The sequence below is a fragment of the Ictidomys tridecemlineatus genome, chromosome 6, assembly GCF_052094955.1.
Source record: "Ictidomys tridecemlineatus isolate mIctTri1 chromosome 6, mIctTri1.hap1, whole genome shotgun sequence".
Taxonomy (NCBI): Eukaryota; Metazoa; Chordata; class Mammalia; order Rodentia; family Sciuridae; genus Ictidomys; species Ictidomys tridecemlineatus.
The window spans coordinates 163,050,998-163,077,082 of record NC_135482.1 but is presented as its reverse complement, the minus strand read 5'-3'; the positions used below and the strand labels follow the sequence as shown (position 1 = coordinate 163,077,082).

The 26,085-nt window shown below is 44.6% G+C and overlaps 2 protein-coding genes, 1 long non-coding RNA gene and 1 other non-coding gene across 11 annotated transcripts in view; 1 reads left to right on the top strand and 3 right to left on the bottom strand.

Moving 5' to 3' along the window:
- Ebpl (EBP like) overlaps positions 1-1,756 on the top strand; it is a 35,123-nt gene extending 33,367 nt beyond the window's left edge. For 3 of the 8 annotated variants that reach the window (XM_078016048.1, XM_078016044.1, XM_078016039.1), the window contains 2 exons: positions 331-438; positions 820-1,756. In XM_078016048.1, the coding sequence (XP_077872174.1) occupies positions 331-376 (46 nt within the window). In that variant the 3' untranslated portion in view covers positions 377-438; positions 820-1,756. The other 5 variants (XM_078016047.1, XM_078016043.1, XM_078016042.1 and 2 more) reach the window with 5 other exon arrangements.
- Positions 1,757-9,498: 7,742 nt separating this feature from the next.
- On the bottom strand, positions 9,499-14,556 carry Arl11 (ARF like GTPase 11). The gene is made up of 2 exons (XM_040281548.2): positions 12,165-14,556; positions 9,499-11,609 (listed from the first exon to the last, which is right to left on the bottom strand). The coding sequence occupies exon 2, from the start codon at positions 11,416-11,418 to the stop codon at positions 10,828-10,830; it is 591 nt and encodes a 196-aa protein (XP_040137482.1). The 5' UTR covers positions 11,419-11,609; positions 12,165-14,556; the 3' UTR covers positions 9,499-10,827.
- Positions 14,557-16,110: 1,554 nt separating this feature from the next.
- On the bottom strand, positions 16,111-24,606 carry LOC144365155 (uncharacterized). Its single transcript, XR_013423386.1, has 3 exons — positions 24,491-24,606; positions 16,953-17,039; positions 16,111-16,467 (listed from the first exon to the last, which is right to left on the bottom strand). It is a non-coding gene; the product is annotated as an uncharacterized LOC144365155 (long non-coding RNA).
- On the bottom strand, positions 22,449-22,550 carry LOC120888797 (small nucleolar RNA U13). The gene has a single exon (XR_005732482.2). It is a non-coding gene; the product is annotated as a small nucleolar RNA U13 (small nucleolar RNA).
- Positions 24,607-26,085: the final 1,479 nt, after the last annotated feature.

Sequence of the window (26,085 nt, the reverse complement as noted above, 5' to 3'; positions counted from 1 at the left end):
AGCCCCACCATGGTTCCAATTTTTCTCCCTGTTTACATTTTATAGGAAAAATGGAAGAGAGGGAAAAAAAGGAAGTTCCTCAAAGCAGATAGAAAGCCATGCGAACCCTGGACGTGGCCACTACGGCTGGTGAGCCAGCACTTCATGGGGGACCTTGAGATGTCACTGTGGTCTCTCTGTGGGCCAGGACTCCTGCAGAGGCGCTCAGGCCCCTGCCTGGGGTGTGCAGCCTCCTACCACACTTGACGCCGAGTGGGAAGGGAAGGGTTCTGAGCAGTTGTGGCAGTCCCTGATCCTCCAAATTCTGAGTGTTCCTCATTTTGCTACCAGGGACGGTATACAGAGCCCTGGAGTGACTATCCACGGAAGTGTATAAAGAGATCATGGTCCCTGGAGCCACCCATCCACCGAGGTTCAGATGCTGCCATGGGACCTGGGGTAAGTTATTGAACCTCCCTGGGCCTTGTCTCTAAAATTAGAGCAAAAACTTCCAGAGTTTGAGGGATTAGATGAGATAATACAATTTCAGCCCTTAGACCTGTGTGTGGCACAGAGAAGTCCATCGAGATCCCCACACACACCCAGCAGCTGGCTTCCTGCTGTCTCTGGTCTGTGAGCTCATGATCTATCTTCTATCATTGCAAGGCTATCTCAAACCTGCTACCTTGTTGTCTGCTTTTTTGCCCTTGTGAATTTTGGCTTCTGTTTTGTTTGTCATCTCTGGTGCGTGCGGTTTGGGGAGACCATACAATTAGATGTATGTATGGATTTCACCACATTAAGCCACAAGTCTCAACGACTTCCTTTGTTCCTCCTAAGGACCTCCCGGGGACGGTATGCAGAGCCCTGGAGTGACTGTGCAGCACTTCATTGTCAGATCTGCACCCAGCTCCTGAGTTACCTAGATGCTGCCTGAGGAGTGCCCAGGATGACCCTGTTGGCCGAATGTTCTCCGAGCTTCTTTCCAAATCCTGAGTCATCATCTGCTAAGAGGAAGGAAGGGCCACAACATTTGTCTAAGAACCTTGTGACCCAGGCTGTGGCAGAGCAAAACAACCGCGGGCCTCTGCCCGCTGCCTGGACTCTGACTCCTGGGAATCATGTGATCGCCCCAGAGAATGTGATCTTATCTTTAACCAGCCAGGAGGGGGGCGTTGCTGGGAACGTTTGGAAGGCTGGTTTAAAAGAATGCATTCCTCCTCCTCCACGGGGGCGGCCCCCTGGCGTTTTGTGTTGGCAGGTTCTCCTCCTTCCTGGGTCCTGATGCTGTCCGGTTGCCGTGGGGGGAGCCCCTCTCAGAGTGTGGCTCAGTGGTAGAGGGCTGCCCTAGCATGCTTGAGGCATTGAGTTCCATCCTCAGCACCACATAAATGTAAAATAAAGATGTTGGGTGCACTTAAAACTAAAAAATGAATATTTTTTTTAAAAAAAGAGTGGCTTTTCCAATGAAAGGCTGAAGCTACTTCTGGCTGGTTGACCTTGGACTTGACCCAGCACTCACCCTGAACTGTCTAGTCTGTACTGCCTCTTCCCTGGGCATGTCCTACCCCAGCCTCATCCATTCTTCAAATTGGGCTTCCCTGCTTCCCAGATTCCCTGAGAGGGTGGGGAAGGAAGCCAGATTCTCATTCTCCGCCCACTCCCCAGTTAAAGTGGCACTCCTGGAGGCTGGGGCTGGGGCACAGCGCTTGCCTAGCACGTGCAAGGCCTTGGGTTCAATCCTCTGCACCCCATAAAAATAAATAAATAAAATAAAGCTATTGTGTCCAACTACAACTAAAAAGTAAATATATATATTTTTAAAAGCAGCACTCCTGGGCCAGCTAGGTGGTTCTGTGACCCCTTGGTTACTTCTTGGCCCTTCCAAGCATCTGGGGAAGGTGGCAGTCCCCCACACAGGAGTCCTGGCTGTGGGCAAAGAGAGCCGTTTGGCCCCGTTCATTATGACCTCAGACACAATGGCCATGTCCTGCCCCTCTCCATTGGGCAGCATCCCCTGAGGATTTTTCAGTTCTTCTGAACTTTTAGCTTTGCTAAACCTCACTTCAGAAGATCTTGAGAATCTAGTATCACACTGGAGCTGAAATGGGGCTGGGTGTGGTGGTGTGTGGCAATAATGCCAGCTGCTCAGGAAGCTGAGGCAGAGAGATTGCAAATTCCAGGCCAGCCTGGGCAGTTAGTGAGACACCCCCCACCCCCCTAAAAAAATAAATGCATACATTTAAATGTAAATATATAAATTGCTTAACATATGCAAAGCCCTGGGTTCAATACCCAGTACCCCCCCCCCAAAAAATTGTAAATGACCGTTGTTTCCCACTATTCTTCTAGGGATGTTTTTCTTTTAAAAACTGAAGTCCAAGGAATGAATTCTGTAATTGTAGAATTTCAGAAAGGAGCTGAGGATGAGATTGAATTCCCAGTTTCCTGAAATTCTTTCTTTTCAGTTTAATAGCCTTTGCAAGAAGAAAGGGGGTTCATCTGAAGAGCATGGAGATGTTCATGCTGGGCTTCCAAGTACTCAGATTGAAAGAACTCTGGTCTAGAGCCAGAGAGAAGTACAGGCAGGGATAGAGGAGTTCAGTACGGCAGGGGAGGGCCAGGCATGGGGCTCACACCTGTAATCTTAGCAGCTCATAGGAGGCTGAGGCAGCTGGATCATGCGTTCAAAGCCAACCTCAGCAACTCAGTAAGACCTTGACCCTAAATAAAATATTTTTTTATAGGGTGGTGAATGTGACTCAATGGGAAAGCACCCCTGGCAACCCCCTAAAAAACATTATGGTGGGGGGTTGGCTGGAAGCTAAGAGTCCAGCAGGTTCCAGAATGCTTGAGTACAGTCTTAGACTCAGCCCCACCCCCACTCTTTTTACCAGTTGGGTTCTAGAGAATTTCAAGGGTGGGTGAAGAGATCTGCAAGAAGAGCCTGGGCCCCCAGAATTCAATACATATATTTGTATCTCCTTCATCTGCGTTTCTCTTGTACGTAGCTGGGTGGTTTGTACATAGTAGGTGCTCAAGAAATACAAGTTGGCAAGTGGATATTATCTCAATTTTCACAAGAACCTTTTTGGGAGACAGTAACCTTCAATTACCTTCCATTATTCCAGTTCTACAGATAAGGCAGCTTGGCTAAATAATTCGCTCAAAAATACCCAGCTTGTGGGGAGCAAGAATGGTGTTCTAGTCAATTCTGATAGACTTCAAGTCCAAACTCTGATCCAGTTTTCACCTGCATTTAGACAGTATCTATTTGAGCAAAGGGTAAGGTTGTCATCTCCCTCTTGGTAGAAATTCTTCTGTAGAAGAATTTTTCTCATAAAATATTTACATTTACATAAATAAATCTTTATATCTTTATATAAAGACCTTTATATTCTTCATCCCTGCCTTCTACGTAAAGCCAACATTTTATATCACATGAAACTGAAGCCAGTGGAATCGAAAGAAAAGGCAGAATGAAAATTGCAAAGTGATGTAATAGCCTGTAAATAATCTAGAGATCATTTGTAATCACGATGCCGCCTTTTATTTGAAATATTGAAAGATGATTTTATGAGAATTAATTTGTTTCGGTTTGCAACTTCATGCTTGAGGTAGTCTATAAAAATATTCATGGACCCCAGGTTGGGGACAAGAGGGAAGACTCACTATCAGGTTTTAGTTTGAGACCTGAGGCAGAACAATACTGTTTCTGAAGGAGAATTTTCAATGTGTGATCTATAGCTGCGCAGCCAAATTTCCTTGTGGGTGTACACATCAGAGGAGTGGAAATCAAGACATAAGGTGAAAATTTTTAAAAAATTGTAATTGTGTTGTAGGGACAGAGGCAAGGCACCGAAGATAGCTGGAAACAGTTTTATTTGGCTGCAGCCAGGTTCAGAGGGCACAGCTTTTGCTATAATCAATTAATCCCCTGAGCCCCGATTTCAGGGAGTTTCAGAGTTTTATACCCAGCATGTAAGGGGAGGGGTTCAGAAGTTCACAGTCTGCAGAAGTTCACATAAAAGCAGCTTTTTCTTTCACTGTTCTGGGCAAGTTAACTCTTCAAGGACAACACCTGAGAAGGGGAGAGCTTCTTCTCCCCTTTCTTTCCTCCTCCTGCCAGCTGTGACCATGGAGCCCATTTATAACTTATCTTAAAAATGTAGACATCTCTGTGAAGCCCAGCTCAAGGCCAGAGGCCTTGTTTGCACATTTCTTCAAAATACTACACTGGATACGTTTGTGAAAAACTAGTAAGGGGGTGTCCAGCACCTGGAGTGCTGGTATCTTACCGGCCAGTGGCCAAGTAAATAGGTGACACGACACGAAAATAGGAAGTTTATTACATTGGACTCTTTTGCTGACAGTCTTAAAATCAGCCATGGTGAAGAGGGCTTTTCTGTGGAGAAAAGGGGGTGCCACTTCAATTGTAGATAGACACAATACCTTTATTTTATTTATATGGGGTGCTGAGGATCAAACCCAGTGTCTCACATGTGCTAGGCAAGCCTTCTACTACTAAGCCACAACCCCAGCCCAAAAAATCATTATTTTTTTTTTTCTAAAATTGTTCTCTTTTTCTGGCGTGGCTGCTTTTATGAGCCATGTAGGTAGGAAATTCAGAGATGGCATGTCAAAGTCCTCTTGGTGAGTTCAGGGCCATCACGGGTTGGTAATCGTGCCAGTAGAAGTGCCACCGGTCATGGCAAACACGTGTTCATCCTTCTTAATTAAGTGCCCTCCAAAAACCACCTCGAGATACCCTTTGTTCACTAGGATGCTATTTTACTAATCATGGGTGTAACTTAACTCTCCTGGAGACAAGCAGTGGAATCTGGGAAGTAGATATAATTTAAAACAAAATTTCCACCAAGCCAGAAAACCTCTCCATGGAGGCAGAAGGGAAAGAAGATTGTTTTATTATTGAGTGAGAATGTGGTGTGTGTCATAGACAGGACCCTAAGAGGTTGCAAAGACAGACCGAGCTGTCACTCCAGGCAAACATTGATGGGCCAGTCCCCTCCCCCAGCAAGAAAACTTGAGGATTGAGGACACCATTTGTCACGTGGAGTCCACCCTAGACTCACCTGGTAAATGAGGTCACCATCTGTTAGCTAATTAGCTTTATCCAAAGGAAAAGCAACCCTCTCTTATCTTTAAGCCGGGGAGGTAGTTTTGCAACTTGAAGTGTAGGCTCCCCCTCTCCCACTCAAAGGGATGGCTCCTGAAAAAGACATTCCTGAGCTTTATTTGGCTTTAAAAAAAAATGTGCATTCATCTCAAAGAGACAGCAAGCATTTAAAATTGCAAGTCCCCTTAAGTTAATGCTCTAAAAAAAAAAAAGGAAGGGCAGTGAAGTCTCCTTTATTTTCAAGAGGGAGCATCAACACCCCTTTTATTCTCTCTTTTTCCCTCTCTCTGCAGTACTGGGGTTGGAACCCAGGGTCTTGCTCAGGCTGGGCAAGTGCTCTACCACCAAGCCACACCCCCAAGCCCTTCCGTCTCATCTCTTCTTTTAAATTGTTTTTGCTTTTACAGATCCAAGAAAGTGGCAGCAAAGGTCAACATGTGCCAAGGCAAAAGCCACGTGCCTAACAATCTTGTCATTCCTGTTCGTCTTCCAGTCTGGTAATAGGTCCCCACTTACCGCCCTCTCTCCTACCCAGATCAAAAGTCAGGATGTTCTAGAAAAAGTACATGTGACTTTTTGTTGCAAAGGATGCCTGAAGTAGAGATTGGTGCTGCCATTTTGGCTCTTACGTCGATGAATCTCTTGGTGTTCTCTATCTTGGATTTTATTCTGGACAGTTTAGAAGACCTAGGGACTCCCTACCATGACACCCAGTTCCCTGGCCTTAATTAATTATTTGTTCTTCATCCAAGTATTTCATGAGCAACTCATTATCTCACATTATTCTAGGCTTTTTTTTTAAATATTTTTTTAGTTATAGATGGACACAATACCTTTATTTATTTGTTTTTATTTTTATGTGGTACTGAGGATCGAACCCAGTGCCTCACACATGCTAGGCAAGTGCTCTACCACAGAGCCAGCCCCTTACCATCCTCATATATCACTTGTTGAACAGCCGGGTTGAGACACTGAGAACAGTCAGCACCACAGGACTGGTTCAGAGGGAGGACCGACATGGGCTGGAATATGCAGGCCAGACTTTCTGGTGATGTAAGATCTGGGGATCCTGAAATAGTGGGTGGGATCTGATGAGGAGGTACAGACAGGCAAGCAACATAAGCCTATGGAAGGCCAGGTGTAGGCTTCCTAAAATTGTGTGCCCAGCAGAACTGCTGCCAATACTACCATCACTCTAAGGACTGACTTCCCCACCCCAGCCCCCAACACGTCATAGCATATGCACAGAGGACATTAGAAACCCCAAGAGAAGGGCTGGGTACAGTGGCTCATGCCTATAATCCTAGCAACTTGGGAGGCTAAGGCAGGAGGATTGCAAGTTCAAGGTTGGCCTCAGCAACTTAGTGAGAACCTGTCTCAAAAAAAAAAAAAAAAAAAAAAAAAAAAGCCTGGAGATGTAGCTCCGTGTTAAAGGTCCCCTGGGTTCAATCCTCAGTACTGCAAAAAAAAAGATGTTCCAAGAGGGTGCACATGGCCTGTCCTTCACCAGTTGATGAGTGGAAGGCTGGCAGAGCTGCCCTTGGACTCTCAGACCTACCTTTCATCTTCGTCCAGAGAATTGTATAATTAATAGCCTAGAACCGTAGACTAGGTAATGCTATGTGGGTGACTGGACATTCAGTCCCTCTAAGCAGTGGTGGACCAGCAGGGAGCTATGGTTAACCTGCCGGGGCGTGGTTATTATATTTTGCTGCTATTATTCTTTTTCAGAAATTTTATCTGAAGGGAATTATGAAAGGAGACTTCCTGGGGTTTATTAGGACCGAGAGCATCTGTCTGCCTTCTAGGACTGCGGGTTTCAGGGAAGCGCTCAGAACTCAGAGCTACCCACTGGCCCTCCTGCAAGCCGCACACATGGGGGACTAGCCTGGGGGGTCTTGAGGTCAGGGAGGAGACTGACCTGGGTAACGTAGAGGGAGTGTCAAAGACCAGGGAAAAGACTGCCCATGGCATGATGGGGCAGCTGTGGTGACCGTCTGTGCAGACCAATGGTGTCAATAGGGTGGACCTCCATCAGTAGACGCCCCTGGTCTTCCTCTGCCCTGTCTCCCTTCCTTCAGGCTCCCCCTCCTTCCAAACACTGCACAGATTCTTCCTCAGCGCAGAGCTAACAGGTCGCCCTGCTGCCAGCTTCCAGGAAGGTTCCTGGCCTCACAGCAAAACAAGTTCATGACGTCTAGCCGCACAGATCACAGCTTGCCCATTACAAAGTCAGGGTTGTTCAGTAAACTACACCAAAAAAAAAAAAAAAAAAAAGATATTTTAAAATGTCGCCGGGCGCAGTGGCACATGCCTATAATCCCAGTGCCTCCGGAGGCTGAGGCAGGAGGATCGTGAATTCAAAGCCAGCTTCAGCAATTTAGGGAGGACCTAAGCAACTCAGCAAGACCCTCTCTCTAAATAAAATACAAAAAAAGGTCTGGGGATGTGGCTCAGTGGCTAAGTGCCTCTGGGTTTAATCCCCAGTACCAAAAAAAAAAAAAAAGTATGCCACCTTTGTTCAAAAGGAAATCCTCAGTGATGGAAATGAAGAGGAAACCCACAGCCAAAGCAGTTAAGTGTAAGCTGAAACCCTGGAGATTTTAGAGGAGCCAATGGCTCCAGGGTCTGGCTAAGGTTATGACACCCGGGTAGGAACTGGAGCTGTGGCCTTTGGCTTGCTTTGAGGAGAGAAGATGTTGATCTGAGCTGAGGAGAAAAACAAGAGCACCAAAGAGATGCTTTCCTTAAAAGGAGGTCAGAAAATGCTGCCCACCAGCTCAGGAAAGTATGAGGAAGCAAATTGTCTGACTTGGATCAGAGATGCAAAGAAAAGATATAAATCACCTGTCAGAAATAAACCCTCTGGGACCTGCGGAATGGGTGCTGAGTCCCAATTTCTACTACCCATGAGATCCAGAAGCCCAAATGGGGAAACCAACACTATATTTGGTCTAAAACAATTAAAATCTCTGGGATCCTAGAGATGCTAAGGAAAAAAACTCCTCTGTAGAGACACTGTCACAACCCAGGGCACATGGAAGTCACACAGGAAAAGCAACTCCTACTGAAGATGAGCTCATAATAAAGAAGTGACACATCACATGAGAAAATGAGCCTCCAGGAGCAGAAGCCAGCAGTTGCCTCCGCAGGTTCTCAGCATCTCAGGGAGCTCACATTCTGGATGATGGGAAAGAAGCTGTCACCCGAATGCAAACCCCAGCCCTCCCAGGCTGCACTTCCTGGTCCCCGGCTGCCTTCTGTGCTCACCTTCTCTGTTCATAGCATTCCAATCCCTATTTTCATGCAGGATCAAGATCTTGAACCATCTCCAAATTCTTCCTCTCTCAACTTCTTCCCTTAAAAATACAATTTTCTCCTCTCTGCCTCTGCCTCTCTTCTATTCTGCGATGGTCACCCAGCTGGTTTCCCTGCTTTCCCATCTCCCCCTTTTCTCTTTATCTCACCCCCACACCCCCATTAAGTTATCCTCCTAAATGAAACAAAGCTCCATGATTTTTGCATCTCTGAGCCAAACTCCTAAAATATGAAAGTCCAAACAGCCCTTCTCAACTTGGACCTTAACTTCCTTTCCAGTTTCATCTCCTATTACAACATCACCTTCTCCCTCCTCACTCCAAGCCCCTGTTCCAGGTACACCATCTTACTTATTCTCCCCGCACCCACCCACCCCATGCTTCTGTTCAGTCTCTTCCCTTTGACTAGAATGTCCACCCCCCGCCCCAGCCCATCTGCTGATGGAAGGCCTTCCCTGCTTAAACCTTCTAGAAGCATGATGTGGAAGAATGCAGGCATCAGGGATAGAACTATTTGGTTTCAATTCCAGTTGTTTCTAATTATTTAAAATGGGAATGATGCCCACTTTGCAGGGAGTGAGAATGAGAGATGGTCTCTGTAAGACACCAAGCACAGAGCCTAGCGCCAGCACTAGGCATCTGGAACCAGAGTTCCCTGAGACCCTATCTCATTCATCTTTGCATCCTTTGTGTCTAATAGAAGAAACTTTAAAGTATGTTGACTGATGAAAAGTAGAAAGAACAAGGCATGCCAAAGCTGGTAGAAGGGAGGAATGTGGGTAAAAGATCTCAGATGTTAGAGGGGACTGAGGTCCAACTTACATTGTGATGCTCCAAAGAGGACAGAACCACCACCAGGAGCTATAAGAAAGCTGATCCTTTTTTTTTTTTTTTTTTAGTTTTAGGTGGACACAATATCTTTATTTTATTTTTATGTGGGGCTGAGAATTGAACCCAGTGCCTCACACATGCTAGGCAAGTGCACTACCGCTTGAGCCACATCCCCAGCCCTGAAAGCTGATCTTTTTTGCAAGGTGGTATTACTGAAGATTGAACCCAAGGCACTTTTATCTCTCTGTTACATGCCCAGTTTTATTTGTTTGTTTATTCATTTGAAACAAGGTCTTGCTAAGTTGCTGAGACTGGCCTCAAACTTGCATCCACCTGCCTCAGTCTCCCAAGTCTCTGGGATTTCAGGTGTGTGCCAACATGCCTGGCTAGGAAGCTAATTTTAATGCAGGATCCAAGGACCATCTAACATTTAGGCTGTTTCATTTGAGAACGGGTGTCAAATGCACACTTCTTGCCATTAAAAAACTCAGATAACAGAATGCATTCTGGGATTGGATGAAGGACAAAGCCAGATTATTGATCTTTACTTCTGGGAATCACAGATGTCTTTGAAAATCTGACAAAACTTATGGATGGCTCTCCTAGAAAAATGGCCCAAAGCATAATATTTTGCAAATAAGCTCAGGACCTTTGTGGATCTCAGGTAACAGGCACTTGGAAATCCTTTTAGAATACTGTGTTCAACTTTCCATTTTACTATCCGTTATGAGGGAGAAGGCACTGTGGTCATCCCTATCTTCAGAATTCATAACTCCTCTAAAACACTTGGTTCACATCTAAAAGCTCCTTTGCCTTTTTGTTTTGTTTTGTTTCTTGTTTTTTGTTTTTTTTTTTTGGAACTGGGGATTGAACCCAGGAGTGCTTAACCACTGAGCCATATCCCAGCACCCCCTGGCCCCCATCCTTTTTTTTTTCCCGAGACAAGGTCTTGCTGAGTTGCTTAGGGCCTCACTAAGTTGCTGAGGCTGGCTTTGAGCTTGAGATCCTCCTGCCTCAGCCTCCCAGGCCACTGGGTCTTAAAGGAGGGTGGATTTTGGAAGCCCTTAATTCACAACTGCTTGCTTAGGGCTGGGGGCCCCAGTGAACTTCTATAATGCAGGTTCTGTGGCAGCCAACCCACCTGCTCTGGCTACCTGAACCAAGAAGGATAGTGGCACATACCCAGAGGCCATCAGGGAAAATCACTCATAATGACGGCAAATGTGTCCAGATGATACTCAAATTTGATCTTGAAACTTCTCCCTTTTATTGAACTTCCATCTCCCTTTATGTGACCACTTGTGGCTCCATTCACACTTGATAATGAGCTATTCAATGAAACATGCTGAGGGTTTTCTTTTCTTATTAGGGTACCATTATTCAAAGGATAAAATTGTTATTCAAAGATTTCTCAACATAAATACCACTGAAAATGAGTCCCGAGAAGAGAGCATCCTGCTGGAGAACAGAAAGACTTCTGGTTTGACCAACGGAGCTCAAGTTGCTCCAGGATCAGCTGCTTCTTCCGGTTCACAGGAGCCAAGATCAGCTGCTCCGGCCTGGTCAGGGTTTCTTGTGGTCCCTGTGCCCGGCCCCACCGCCTCTGAGCTGGAGACACAGGCGGCCGCGGGATTTCAGCAGAGCCTGCAGGCTCTTCCAGGCCTCGGGCAGCCCCTGGCCGCTGAGGGCGCTGCAGGCGCGGAGGTCCCAGCCGCGGTCCGCGAAGCACTCCAGGCCCAGCCTCCTTCGGATCTCCCGCAGCGGGAGGGCGTCCGGGGCCTCCTGCTTATTGGCCAGCACCAAGAAAGGGACACCCGTCATGTGGGGGTCCTTCAGGACTTCTTTGAGCTCACCCAGAGCTTCAGGCAAGCGGGCTTCATCGGTGCTGTCCAGCACGTACACCAGCACCTCAGTGCCTTCCAGATAGTCCTTCCAGCTTGCCCTGAGCTGAGCCTGGCCCCCAACGTCCCAGAGGATCACCGACTTATGCCCAGGAGCTTCAAGAGGCTCCACATTGAAACCGATGGTGGGCAGGGTCTCCACTTCCTGGTGGCCCTTCAGTCTGTACAGGAGGGTGGTCTTGCCTGCCCCGTCCAGGCCCATCATCATCACCTGGGCTTCTGCCTTGTGACTTCTGAAATGCACAGACCCCATGGTGGCCCCGCGCTAAGTCCCAGCGTGAAAGGCTTTAGACTTCCTGAAGGAACACAAACCCACACAGGCAGGGAGAGGAGCTTCTGCCCTACAGGAGGACCAGGGTTGAAAGGGCCAGCAAGTGAGGGAGCCTGGGTCCCCACCAGCTGGCTGACGGCTGGGGCCGGCTTCAGAGGAGAGTGGGAGGCCTCCTAGAAGACACAAAAGGTGGGCTCACGTTCCTCAGGAGTTAGAGCAAAGAGGGGAGATGGAGTTCCACTTAGACAGACCTAGTTCAGTCGAAGTTACAGAAAGAGGACTTCAAGGTCTGCTAAGTCTGTGGCCTCTGACCTCTCTGCTTCCTTTAAGCCTAAACCCGGAAGGGACAGCTCTGTGGTTTCCTTGCAAGGTGAAGAGGCCCCGCTAGGCCTGCTGACTTCCTCTACCTTGGACACCCCCACCCCACAGGCCCAGGCGGGTCCTGTCAATAGTGACTATTTATAACCATTATCTGGGGGCAAATTTATGACTCGCTGCCAACTGGTTTCCTCCACTGACTCACCCAGGCAAATGCTCTCCAGAACACTCCACCTGTTTTTAGAAGAACTCACACCAAGATAGAAGACCTGTCCCTGAGTTAGGAGAAACATGGGTAGGATAGGAAAAGGGACATCTCGCCTTTGAGAGTGTGTATTAGTGGCCTTGGAGGAAAATAAGATGCCTCTCTTCACTCCTGCCAAAGGTAGAAGAGTGAAAATTAAAATTACCTCAGTGTTATCTTTAGATGGCGGCAGAACGGTCCTCCTCCGGGGCTCTCGTCTACCATGGAGCTGCTGTCTGCTGGTCAGGCATGTCCCAAGAATGAGACATGAAGGAAGTGCTGTGGCTATTGCAATTTCTCCTTTTTCTGCTTCCTTTCCCTACTGGGGACATGCCACAGAGATGTCTGCAGCTCTTCAGCTCTTAGTGGAATCAGGCCCAGCCACAAATAATGTTTCATAGCAACTCAGATCCTATGCCTGAAGAAGTCTGTAGGTTCAGCTGCCTTCCTATTTATTTATTTATTTGTTTGTTTATTTTTGTGGCTCTGAAGATTGAACCCAGGGACTCATACATACTAGGTAAGTGTTCTACCACTGAGCTACACCCCCCCCCTTTTCAAAATTTTACTTTATTTTGAGACAGAGTCTAAGTTGCCCAGGCTGGCCTCAAAATTTGCAAAACTCAGCCTCCTGGATAGCTAGGATGAGGGAGGTGTCCTACCAGGCCAGGCTTCAGCTGCCTGCTTTTGCTCTTCCCCTCATAGTCCTGTGATCTCAGGGAGAGTTCTGAAAGTCTCTCTTCTTCCAGAATATGCATCAGTGTTTATCTGGTACCTGGAGATTCTTCTATTTGCTTGGGACTGTAGAAGTTGTCAGAATCAAAAGGAGTCACTATTGTCAAGACTTAACCATAAATAAATAAATACATAAATAGACAAAGAAGACAGAATGTCTTATCAGACATTTATGCTTAAATATCTGAGAAGAACTATTCACACACACAAACATATACACACACACACACACACACCATCACCACCACCAACAACAAAAAACTGCCAGAACCACAAATTCACACACACACCAAAAAATTTAAATAAATAAAAACAAAACAAAACAAAAAAAACCTGCCAGAACCACAAATTCACACACACACCAAAAAATAAATAAATAAAAACAAAACAAAACAAAAAAACTGCCAGAACCACAAATTCACACACACACCAAAAAATAAATAAATAAAAACAAAACAAAACAAAAAAAACTGCCAGAACCACAAATTCACACACACACCAAAAAATAAATAAATAAAAACAAAACAAAACAAAACAAACAAACAAAAAAAACCTGCCAGAACCACAGCCTTACACAAAAAATACTTCTGCAAGGACAGATCTGCCCAGCAACTGTCACTTAGTCTTTGACACCATCCTTGTTATTGGTTCTTGCAAGTTTTCTTATTTTAAAATATTTTATGTAATCCTCTGCAGTTTTGCCTTTAAAAACTTCTCCTTGCCTCAACTTGCTTGAGTAAGCACGTAGTTTACTATGACACACGTGTTCCCATTGCAATGATCAGCTATTCCCAAATAAATATTGGTATGCTTTGAAGAAGCTCTTTCTGTGGACAGAGTTGGAGAAGCTTTCTCTTGTCATCTTCGTTTACAGAACCATAAAAGCTTTAAAGTACTGCATGAAAAAAAAAATATGCACCGAAGGTAAATCATAGAAATTAAAAGGTAACATTAATGTGGTGGAACTGTGGTGATTAAAATTGTCGCTTAGTTTTTTTCTTGAGTAGTAACATTATGTCCCCCTTGCATAATAGATGACTCTGCCACAAAATAGAATAAAAAAAAAATCAGTTACTCAGAATCCACTGAGAGAGCAGAACCACACTGCAAAGATTCCAGGGGCCACATAGACAGCCTGCAGGGTGTTGGGAGGTCTCTTTGTGGCACTGATCTTGGAGTCTCAGGGAGGTTCTACCCTCCAGGGGCTCCACAGGCATTCAGAGGGAGGAGCTGGGAACACTGCCGTGGAGACCAGGCCTCCCCAGGTGTGAAGGAGCTTTCCTGAGACCAAGATCCTGCGTTAGGCAAGGAAGATGAATGCTAGGAGAGCAGTGGTTACTTTTACCCTGACTCCAGTTGTTCCCCAAAGCCTGTGTGGCCTGAGTTCCTGTGTAGAACCAGGCCTCAATCCCTTTAGCCCAACAAGGGTGGACACCCCCATCTGGGGAGCCTGGGGAGGGCTGCTTCTCTGGGGAGACAACATGGAGCCCAGAATAACAGTGGGCCTTGATCTTGGACCACCTGGGGTGTACATCTGGCCTTCGCTACTTACCAGCTGTGTCACCTCTTGTTCTTGAGTTTCTCTAAGCCTCACCTTCTTATGTGATAAAATGGGATTAATGGCTGTAACAAAATACCTAACTTGAGGGCTATTGGGAGGATTGAGTAAGTTAAAGCACAAGTACTGAGCCCAAAACCTGGCACTTGGCCCTGGGATGGTACTATTCAAGAAGGAACAGAGAACCATCAAAATCAGAGTGTGGCTGGTACATGTGGAGTGTGATCACCTTTGAGGGCTTGTGACTGCGGCTTCCAGATCTGGAAAAAGAAAGGCGGGGGGTGGGGGCGGGGCGGGGGGGCGCTGGGGTTGTGGCTCAGTGGTAGATCTCGCTCGTCTAGCGTGCATGAGGCACTGGGTTCGATCCTCAGCACCAAATAAATGTAAAATAAAGATATTGTGTCCACTTAAACCTAGAAAATAAATACTAAAAAAAAAAGAAAGAGGGGCTCTGAGGGGTTCACTCATACCAGGAGAGACAAGGGTCTTGGGCCCCACCTCTAGTGTCCCCAGGGCATCCCAAGGAGGTCCCCAAATAGAGAGCCTCATGGTTCAGAGTATGAATTTATAAACATACTTTTGTCAATTCTCATATGTAGCCAGCCAGGCCTTTGGCCAAGCCATGACCACCCCGACACATGCACAAAGCAATTTATAATGAAGACTGCTACTTACCACATCTCCAGGGATCTGTTTGGCTCAACATCTCGGGCTGGTTTTCTGTGCAGTCTACCTGGAGGAGAGGAAGGAGGCGCAGGTAGAGGAGCTCACAGGTTATTAACTAAGTCAACTGTGGAAACGATGTCTGAACAGCTTGTTTGGAAATGATGGGAAGTTAGTGGTTTTTTAAGAGATTATTTATCATGGGACAGAACCCAGTGATTACTTTTATGTTCTCTGTAGATAGGTCCAAAGGAGAAGAGTGCAAGAACAGGAACTTTGTTCCCCTGCAAAGTGGTGGAGAAATGCCCACAAAGTTGTCTCGTTCAGCCTCCTTTTCCTGAGCTTCATAACTGCCCTCACCTTTCTGTTCCTCTTGTGACCACATCTTTCTCTGATCTCTCACTTTCTCAACTTGCAATGCTCAAATTAATGGCTTTTCCCCAAGGACTGTGTCTGTTATTTATTTAAAAAAATATTTCTAGCTGTCGTGAGACACAATACTTTTATTTTATTTATTTATTTTTATGCAGGGCTGAGGAAGGAACCCAGGGCCTAACATGTTAGGCAGGTGCTCTACTGCTAAGCTACGGCCCCAGCTCATTTTACTTATTTATTCTTTTATGATGAGCAGGGTAAATGATTTAAGTTTGAGATGTTTGCAGTTGAGAAATCCAAAATACTTGAGAACTACTAGGATCATGATTATAGTTCATGCTAGAGTAGAATCTTGGACGACAAATTTTAAACAGTTGTCAGAGATGGGCCACACAAGTCTAGCTGACATAAAGCATTACATTAGCTGTGATGGGTGGGTAACTGTGCATAAAAACCTGATCAGTTGTTTATTGCTGTATAACATACTACAAAATATAATGGCTTAAAGCAAAAACAAAAAATATATATATATTATTTTCTATTGGGTTTCTTGAATTGCCTAGGTTTAGATGGATGCTTTTTTTTTAAAATATTTTTTTAGTTGTAGATGTCCTTGATACCTTTAATTAATTAATTTATTTATTTATTTTATGTGGTGCTGAGAATTGAACCCAGTGCCTCACACATGGTGGGCAAGCACTCTATCACTGAGCCACAACCCTAGCCCCAATGGATATTTTTTTTTCCTTAAGTATTTATTTTTAGTTGCAGTTGGACACCATACTTTTTATATTATTTATTTATTTTCATGTGGTGCTGAGGATGGAACCCAGGGCCTCACATGTGGTAGAGAAGTGCTCTGCCGCTGAGCCACAACCCAGCTCAACGGACGCTTCTTGATTGGAGCCTTTCATAACCCTGTCAGTTGAAAACTGGAACAAGATTTCCAAGGTTGACATGGCTGAACATCCAAGATATTTTCCCACTCCCATTGCTGAGAGTTCACCTTGTTTTGACTGGGAGCTCAGTTGGTCTCTCAGTGTGTCTTGGCATTTCCATCACTTGATAGCTTGGTTCTGAGGATGTTTGTGGGTTTCAGGGGTTCAGTTCAGGATCAGCTGGCTCCATGGTGTTGGGCCTGAGGTAAGACAGAACATCATGGCAGAAGGGTACAGTGGAGAAAAGATAGGCTGCATGGTTTAAGACAGCCAGGAAGCAGAGAGAGAGAACAGAACTGTTTCTTTGAAAACTCAGGTTTGATTTATTTACATTTCCAGGCTATCCATACAAAATTCAAAAGATACTAAAGGGCATAGTATCAGGGAAGTCCTTCTTACTCCCCTGTTCTGGCCATGCGGGGCCTTTCCTGGGAAACAACCAACATGGTTGGTTTCTTAGGTATTTTCCCCAGAGATAGTCTGTGCACATAGAAGCTAACAGGAGGCATCTATTTTTCATGGTCCCCGCTCCCCACGCCCCCTGTGGTCACATACTTGGAGGAGTGCAATCTCTTGAATCCCTCTTCTCTCCACCAGAGGTTCTCAACCAAGGGCTGTGTGAGGCATCCATGGAGGAGGGCAGGGAAGTGAGTGAGCAGCCCTGGGGGCCCCCCAATTTTCCTACCTCCAGCAGCTCCCCAGTGAGTGAATCAGGGACAGAGCCAGGCAGAGCACATCAAAGTTATCTTTCAAGGGCTTTGCTCCAGTCATCCTAAAGGTTGAAAAATCTCTGAGAATTTAACTACATCTGTGATTATAATTTCTTAGGAAACCTGTGGAGCCCTGAGACATATGTCTGAATCTGGCGTGGTTGTACAGGTGCCTTGTGGATATGGATGACTGTTTACAGTGCCTTTTTTTTTTTTTTTTTTTTTTGTACCAGGGATTGAACTCAGGGGCACTCTACCACTGAGCCACATCCCCAGCCCTATTTTGTATTTTATTTAGAGACAAGGTCTCACTGAGTTGCTTAGCGCCTTGCTGTTGCTGAGACTGGCTTTGAATTTATGATCCTCCTGTCTCAGCCTCTCAAGCTGCTGGGATTACAGACACGCACCACCATGCTCTGCGACTGTTCACAGGTTTTTATGTCTATTGTGAGGTTTTTCCTGGGTGGAGAAAAGTGGAGAAAGAGCACAGGTTGACTCAGCTACTTAGCCCAGTGGTTCTCTCAGGCTTAGTAGCTAAAAATACTCACATACTTTGAGAGTATGATTAGAGCAGGCTCTAGGAACTCTGGGGCTGGGGGCAGGGATTCTAGACATCTTATAATGCCCAGAAGAATTCTGCACAGTGAATGTTTCTTGACTTTTAATTCAACTTTTGAATGTCCCAGACATTTATGTGATTTTTAAAAAAACACTGTTTAAAAATTACCTGATTCCAACCAGGCATTGTATTGTGTACCTGTAGTCCAGTGACTCAGGAGACTGAGGCAGGAGGATCCCAAGTTCAAGGCCAGCTTGGGCAATTTAATGAGACCCTGGTTCAAAATTAAAATAATAAAAAGGACTGAGGGTATAGCTCAGTGGTTAAAGCACCACTAGGTTCAAACCCCAGAACAAAAAAAGAAAAGAAAAGGAAGAAAGAAAGAGAGAAAGAGAAAACCTAGTTAGGCACAGTGATGCACACCTGTAATCCTAGTAACCTGGGAAGCTAAGGCAGGAGGATCACAAGTTCAAGGCCAGCCTCAGCAATTTAGCAAGCCCCTAAGCAAAGCCTGCTTCAAAGGGCTGGGGATATAGCTCAGTGGTAAAGTGCCCCTGGGTTCATTATTCAGGACCCCTCCCCACCAAATCTGATTTTAGAATCAAATGTTATTTTATACCAGTACAAACTATTTTCCACATGATTTTCACATATACTATGCTTTACAGAAATGTACTTAATGCATCATCTTAGTCCATTTTCCATTGATATAACAAAATACTTGAGACTGAATAGCTTATGAAATAAAGATGCTTATTTGATTCACATTCCTGGTAGTTGGAGGGTCCCAACAGCATAGCACTTGCATCCTAGTGAGGGTGCCCTGGCTGCCTCACAAGATGGCCAGAGGAGTGGAAAGGGAAATGATTTGTGTAGTCTTGCTTTATAACAACCTTTTCTTTTTTCTTTTTTTTAATTAGTTACACATGACAGTACAATGACCTTAACATATCATACATTTGAATCAGACGGGATATAATTTTTCTGAGTGTACAAGTTGCAGAATCACATTAGTCATGCAGTCACATATATACACACAGCAATAATAATGTCTATTTTATTCTGCTGTCCTTCCTTTCCCCCCCTCCTCTTCCCTCCCCTCCCATCACTTCTCTCTACCCAATCTACGGTAATGCGATTCTTTTTTTTTTCCTCCCATCTTCATACATGTATTTGTATAACGGTGAGGGTCTTGTTATACAAAATACATGTATAACCTTTTCAGAAAGCACTGCTGTAGTCACAGGAGGGCTAGAACTTCAGCAAGACAGCGTTAATCCCCAGGGCCCAATTACTTCCATCTAGGCTCCACCTTTTAAAGGCTCCACCACCTCCCAACATCACCACCAGGTTGGGGACCAAATGTCCAGTACATGAACATTTTGGGGGAAAAAACCACAACCAACCTGAAACATATGTAAATTGTGGAAATTTTGCACTTTATTTGTTTGGAGCTTTACTGTGGACTGTTCAGAATATCATATCATCAACAGCACCACTTTGAACAGAAGCATGACATTTAAACTGCTGGTAAGATGCTGCAAAACCCTGTATTGGGTGCATCATGCTCACATGGGTTCTGCCTTTAGATGCAAGAATGTGATGGCTTTATCAGTGCAATTGGGTCTGAGCATTTACAGATAGAATTATGTGTCATCTTATTGAGTTACTTTCCTCTTATTTGTTCCTTATGTCACATCATTATCCTGATTTTTTTTTAAAGATTATGCAAGTACTAGGTAGACTCTATCCTTTACAATTTGCATTTCTAGATTTAAGAAACAGACATTGTAGAGTTGGGGGTGTCGCTCAGTGGGAGCACTTGCCTAGCATGTGTGAGGTTCTGAGACCAACCCTTCCAGAGAGTGAGGGAAGGAGGAGGAGGAGGAGGAGGGAGAAGAACTAGGGGAAGAAAAAAGGAAATGGACATTGTAAAATATTTGTTTCAAAAAAAAAAAGTGACTTGCTCTGTTTTAGGGCCCAACAATAGAGGAAGACATAATTGGGGGGAAAGAAATTAATAAGGGACCCAAAGTTGTGGGAGGACAGAGACCCCAAACCAGAAGCCATCCTGGTGACAGCCAGAGGTCCATCTTCTTGCTTCTGTTTCTTCAAGGCGACATGTGGTCTCGTTCATGCAGGGAGGCTGCTCCTACCTGCATCCTGTGGGCCATCGGGGAACATGACACTGCCTTGGCGGCCTGTGCCATGGTGGGTGGCATGGAAGCAGACAATGGAGAATTCATGAAAACCATGCAAGTCGACTACCAGCAAGAACTCCACGTTCACGACTGAGTCAGAATGTGGATGTGTGAAGACCTAAGTTGACAGTCATGGGATGTAGTAGACAGTTGATTGTAAATATATGTGACTTATGTTTACAGTAGGCTGTAAAGAACCCTGTGGAGAAAACCTGTGAAGAGGCGAACAAAGGACAGACACACACACACACACTCAGTGTAGAAGCAGGCAGACAAAGGTGGCAGACAAAGGTGGCCGCTTCTCTCTCCTGCTGCGTTTATTAACCCCCCAAAGGTTATATATTACCCATCACCATGACTACATTCTAACTAGTATTCTTTTAACCCTGAGTGCTAGCTAACTGAGATAAGGTCCAGGTTAATACAAACACAGAGTCCCCTTTCCTTCAAGGACATGACCATGGAAATCAGATAGTGCACCTGCATAGTTATCCTAATAGCTTCAGGGGGAAGCTGCTGGGCATTCCAAGCCTGGGAAACAGGCTCACTCATGAAGAGCATTGGTAGAGCGGCCAGCCATCCCAAGCTTTTGCACAGGAGTTTCCCAGTAGCCAGTGTCCCATGTTTGCACAGAAAGTTCCTAGCAGTCAGGCATTCTGTGGCTTTGCACAGAGACTTCCTAGTTACCAAGCATGCATGTCACAGTCACGAAGTTAGACCCCAATCCTAAACACAGAAGCCCTACAGTAGGCAAACATATATTTATCTTATTTTCTAACATGCTTTTCAATCACGTGTTTGTGGTAGCTGTGTGCTTTTTCTAAGGTAATTGGTTTCATGGGCTGATATGTGGCCCTCCAGAGAATTCCTTTAAAGGACAGAAATCTGTCTGCTCATGCTTTTCTAGCACTCTGGCCATACATAGTATTCATAGAGAGTAGTCGATAGGAAACATTCTATCAGAGGTATCTGCCCAGCAAAAGCAAGGGCAAGGATTCCTGAGTTCCCTCCCTCCCAGGTTTCAGAGGCTCTTGGCTTCCTCACGGTGTCTGCGGTACATCTTCATGGCTGCCTGGGTCATGAGTCCTGGGTGTGGGGTTTCTGCCTCAGATGCCTTCTCTGGGTGCAGCTTTTTAGGTGGTGGGACCATCGGTCCCTTTGCTTCCCCCAGCATCTCCAGCTCTGCACTTGGCTGCTGGGCTGTTTTGAAAACCACTAATAATCTTAGTAAAGAGAGAAAACAGCAATTGGCAGTCCCTCATTTCCTGTGTTCCAATGCCCTTGGTGCCAAGTATAGCCAGCCTAACTGCAGCCGTGCTCCAGGTGGTGATAAGAAGAGTGTGCGTGCACTCTGGTATTCTGATTGGATGTATTTTTTATTTATGTCAAAAATGACATCGCCTTACTCCTACATAGTCTTTAATAAAAATTATTGTGTTGGCTTCATCATTCCACTACTTTAAGGGGAAATGTTTTGGTTTCCTTGTCAAGTCTGCAAAAAACAAAACAAAACAAAACAAAAAAAACTGCTGAATTAAAGATTTTGTGAATCAACTTTTTCCTTTTCACTTGGTTCATTTCTGTTGGCTGGGTTGGTGGAGTTGGGATTTCTAGGACCCAAGAAATGAACGTTTTACGGCTTGCTTCGATCTTTCAGTATGTTATGTTGCTCTATCGATTATGCTTCAATCTCACATGATTTCAATTTTCTTTTCCCCTGTGGGCTGGGCCTTTTGGCTCCCAGGCCTAAAGCACCCATGGCTGAGCTCCTCAACACCTAGAGAAGGTAGGAGCTGGGTGTACTGTCCCCAGGCCACTGTCGTAGGGGAAATGTGCCAGCTGTCACAGAGAGATTGACAGAGTGCAGAGAACATTCCCACTGTTGAGGATTTATCATAGTTGCCATGCTTATGATGTTAGTAGCGGCCATTTACTGAGTTCCTTTATGTTAGGTATTTTATTATTTCATTTCCTCCTCACAACCACCCTGACAGGTGTAATTGTCATCATTTTATAAAAGAACAGAGCTGAGACTCAGAGAGGCAGAGTGAGGATGCTTTGGGCTGGAAGTTATAGAACACCCAGCTGCAAGGGCAGAAAAAAGGTTTTCTCATTCTCCCAGGACAGTGAGTCTGCAGTGAGGTAGATCTGGGTTGGTCTGCAGCTCAAGTGTCACAGAGGAGCCCATCTCTTTCCATTCTCTGCTTTGGCACCATCAGTTTACAGGTGATGTTCCCTTCCCTAGTGTAGCAACACCAAACATCTTATCCTCGCACAGCTGAATTGAAGAGCAGGAAGAAGGGAAAGGTGTGTTCTTATTGTGTGTTTGTATGTGTGTGTGTGTATCTATTTAATCAAAAAGGAAATATCTCCCCAAAGCTGCCAATTTCCCCTTTTATCTCATTGACCAAGAGAAATGAAATTCCTTGGCATGGCCAGGCTGGGTTCAATTTCTCTGAGAATGTTGCCCCCAGTATCTGGATAAAATAGTGCTTGTCTTAGTAAGAAGAAAGCAGGGATGGTGTTGGGTGGGCAACAATGTCTGCTGCAATCCCATTCACTGTGTTCCATGATAGAAGATTCTCTGTACAGGCAATGCTGTATTCCAAGAGCTTTGTCTTTGAACATGGGTTAACAGCATATGTGTGTCTGCCTGTTTCTTTGTGTATGCACACATGCAGGTATATCTCATATGCTCAATTTTTTTTTCACATCAGATGGGTAATATGCCGAAGTTGTAACAAGGTTTAGAGGGAGGCACATCTCACACAATAATGTGACCGCCCAGTCATCACACTCATGAACCAAAGGATCAATTCTCAAAATTTTTGCTGCTGGTGTTGCATGGTCATCAAGTAAAACAAACACACACACATTGAGAATTGAACCCAGAGGCGCTTAACCACTGAGCCACATCCCCAGCCCTTTTTATTATTTTTTTACTTTGAGAAAGGATCTCACCAAGTTGCACAGGGTCTTGCTAAGTTGCTAAGGCTGGCTTCGAACTTGGAATCCTCCTGCCTCAGCCTCCTGAGCCCCTGGGATTATAGGTGTGTGCCACCGTGCTCAGCTATCAAGTCCAAAATTTTAAAACCAGAGGGAATGCTGCAGTAATTCCTACCTGCTATCTTACAAATGAAGCAGTGTGGTTTTATCAGTAAATCTTCATCATAAATTAGGAAAAACCCAGGTTGAAGAATTAAGATGTGCATTTTAGCCCCAGATCTGCTTCTTTCTCTCTGTGTTATCCCGTGTCTCAGCCCTTTTTGTGTAGCTGTCACAGACTACCATAGACTAGCCAGGCGTGGTGTTTGGTGCATTCCTGTCATCCCAGCAGCTCGGGAGGCTGAAGCAGGAGGATCACAAGTTTCAGGTCAGCCTCAGCAACTTAGTAAGACCTTATCTCAAAATGGTAAAGAAAAAGGACTGGAGATGTAGCTCAAGTGGTAAAGCACCCCTGGGTTCAATCCCTAGTACCAAAAACAAAACAAAAGAATACCATAAATTAGGTAATTCATAAAGAAAAAGAATTATTTGGTATACTTTCCTGGAGCCTGGGAAGTTCAAGAGCATGATGTCAGCATCTGGGGAGGGCCTTTGTGCTGCATCAGTCAATGGCAGAAGGCAGAAGGGCAAGAAAGTAGCAGAGAGCAAAGAGGCCCAAACTTATACTAACCCATTCTCCTGATAGCCAACATTGTTCCACTCATGACGGCCCTGCCCTTGTGTCCTAATCACTCCCACAGGTTCCACCTGTCAACACAGTTGCACTGGGGATTAAGTAGCCAACATGTGCACTATGGGAGACAAAATCGGAACCTAGTAATACCTGAGATAATTTATTATTTAATCTATTTTGTTTTGTTTTGGGGTACTGAAGCCTGAACATCCTTGCCTATGGTAGGTAAGCACTCTAGCATTGAGCTACATCCCCAGACCTGCCCTCAGCTTTATTATTATTCTTACACAGGGTCTCATTAAGTTTCTCAGATTGGCCTTGAACTTGCCACCACACCAGCCTATAATGCAATTTTTATTGCACAGCTATGAGAAATACTCTACATACTCTGTCACATTATTTCTTTTACAATTGCTCAAAATGCATCTCCATGTTGCAGAATCAACATTTTTTCCCCATTTTTGCCATACTGGGAGTTGAACCTAGAGCTTCATGCATGCCAGGCAAGCACCCTACCACTGAGTTACATCCTAGCCCTTGATGTTCTTGTGTATGAAGATTAGAATACCATGTAACAGCATTCAACATAGATTAAAACATAAGCAGATCTATAGATCCTTCTTAAACATCCTAGTTTGCATTAAAATTGTACTTTGAGCTATCACATTAAATGCCTTGTGTTTTCTACTTTACAGCACAACTCATCTTTCAGAACTTTCCTGCTATTTGCATTTCTTATTTTATTGGTGATGATATTTTTATATAACCAAGTGAAGAACATGGCAAAACTGGGGAAAGTTTTTATGCCTATCTTTTTATTCTCTCTCCCCATCTAGGCAGAAATATCTTGGCACTGGATCTTTTTCTCATCAATAATGAAGGAAAAAAGGAATTGGCAATGGATGGATGATCTACTTCCAGCGTAAGAAAGATCTGGAGAATGTTAACTTTGCACTGAAGTAGCTTTTCTAGTATTTGCAGGAAGTTTCCTTGCACTAAGGGAGGAAAGAAAGAGTAGCAAGAGACTTTCTCCTAAAACTATGCAGGCAGGACCATGTGGAGGCCAAGACAAACCTGTGTGATGGCTTCAGGCTTGCTTCAAAACAGGAGCTGACACAGCGAGCTTTAGGTATTTTTCTTCCAAGGTTGGTTTCGATATGTAAAGTAGGCCCTCAGCAGCAGCTGCTATTCAATCAGCCGCATTTCCTGAGTTGGATAGTGTATTTTTAGTTGGCAGGAAAAAGAAAAACAAAACACCAAACCTCCAATTTGATTAGGAAGGATGTTGTAAGGTCATTGAGTAGTTTAAAAAAAAAAAAAAAGAGTCAAATCAGCACTTAGAGTTTGTTAGATTTCCCACAAAAATTTACCATTAACATGTGCAACAATGTGCAACATTTAATTCAATTCTCTTCCTTTGTTTGAAAACCCTGGGTAAGTGTTTTAGCCAGCTTTTATGACTGTGATAGAAACACAGGACAAGAACATGACAAGAGAAGGAAAAGTTTGTTTGGGCTCATGGTTTCAGAGGATTCAATCTGTTGTCAGCTGGCGCCATTCCTTTATACCTGAGGTGAGGCAGAACATCATGGTGGAGTGGCATGTTGGAGGAAAGCTACTCAACTCATGGCAGCCAGGAAGCAAAACGAAGAAGGGGCCAGGGACAGATATAATCCAAGGTCACACCCAGAGACCTACTTCCTCCAGTCAACCTTGTCCCACCTGCCTAGAGTTACCAGCCATCAGTCTGTTCAAATTATTAATCCACTGATGATGTTAGAGCCCTCATGATCCCATCATTCCCTAAAAATCCCATCTCTGAGCCTTACTGCATTGGATGCCATGCTTTCAATGTGAGCTAAGGGACATGCTAGATCCAAACCATAACTTTAAGTAAGGATGAAACATGTTGCTGTATTAGAGTCAAACAACATAAATGTCTGCAGGGCAAAAATTCCTAAATTCACCCACTACATAACCTTTTTCCCTCCTCATAGGTAATGAGGATCAACAGTTTGATGTACTTTTAACAAAGGGCTGATAATTTGGCTGGGTATGAAATTCTAGAATGAAAGTCATTCCTCCCTAAGAACTTTGAAGATATTGGTCCATTGTTTTCTGGCTTCTACTATTGCTGTTGAGAATGTCAAACTAGACTGAGTCATATCTATATATCATCTATATCTATATCTATATATATAAATTATTTTTAGATGTTGATGAACCTTTATTTATTAATTTATTTATATGTGGTGCTGAGAATCCAACCTAGTATCTCACACATGCTAGGTAAGTGCTCTGCCACTGAGCCACAACCCCTGCCATTTTTTTTTAATATTTATTTTTTAGTTGCACACAATACCTTTATTTTGTTTATGTATTTTTATGTGGTGCTGAGGATCGAACCCAGGACCTTGCCCATGCTAGGCGAGTGCTCTACAGCTGAACCACAACCCCAGCCCCAACCCCTGCCATTTAAAAAAAAAAAAATTATTAGTTGTTGATGGTTCTTTAATTAATTAATTTGTTTTTTTGTTTGTTTATTTATATACGGTGTTGAGAATTGAACCCAGTGTCTCCCATATGCTAGGCATGCCCTCTACCACTGAGTCACAATCCCAGTCCCTGGATTGACTCTTAATCAGTGACTATGTCATTTTTCTGTCTGG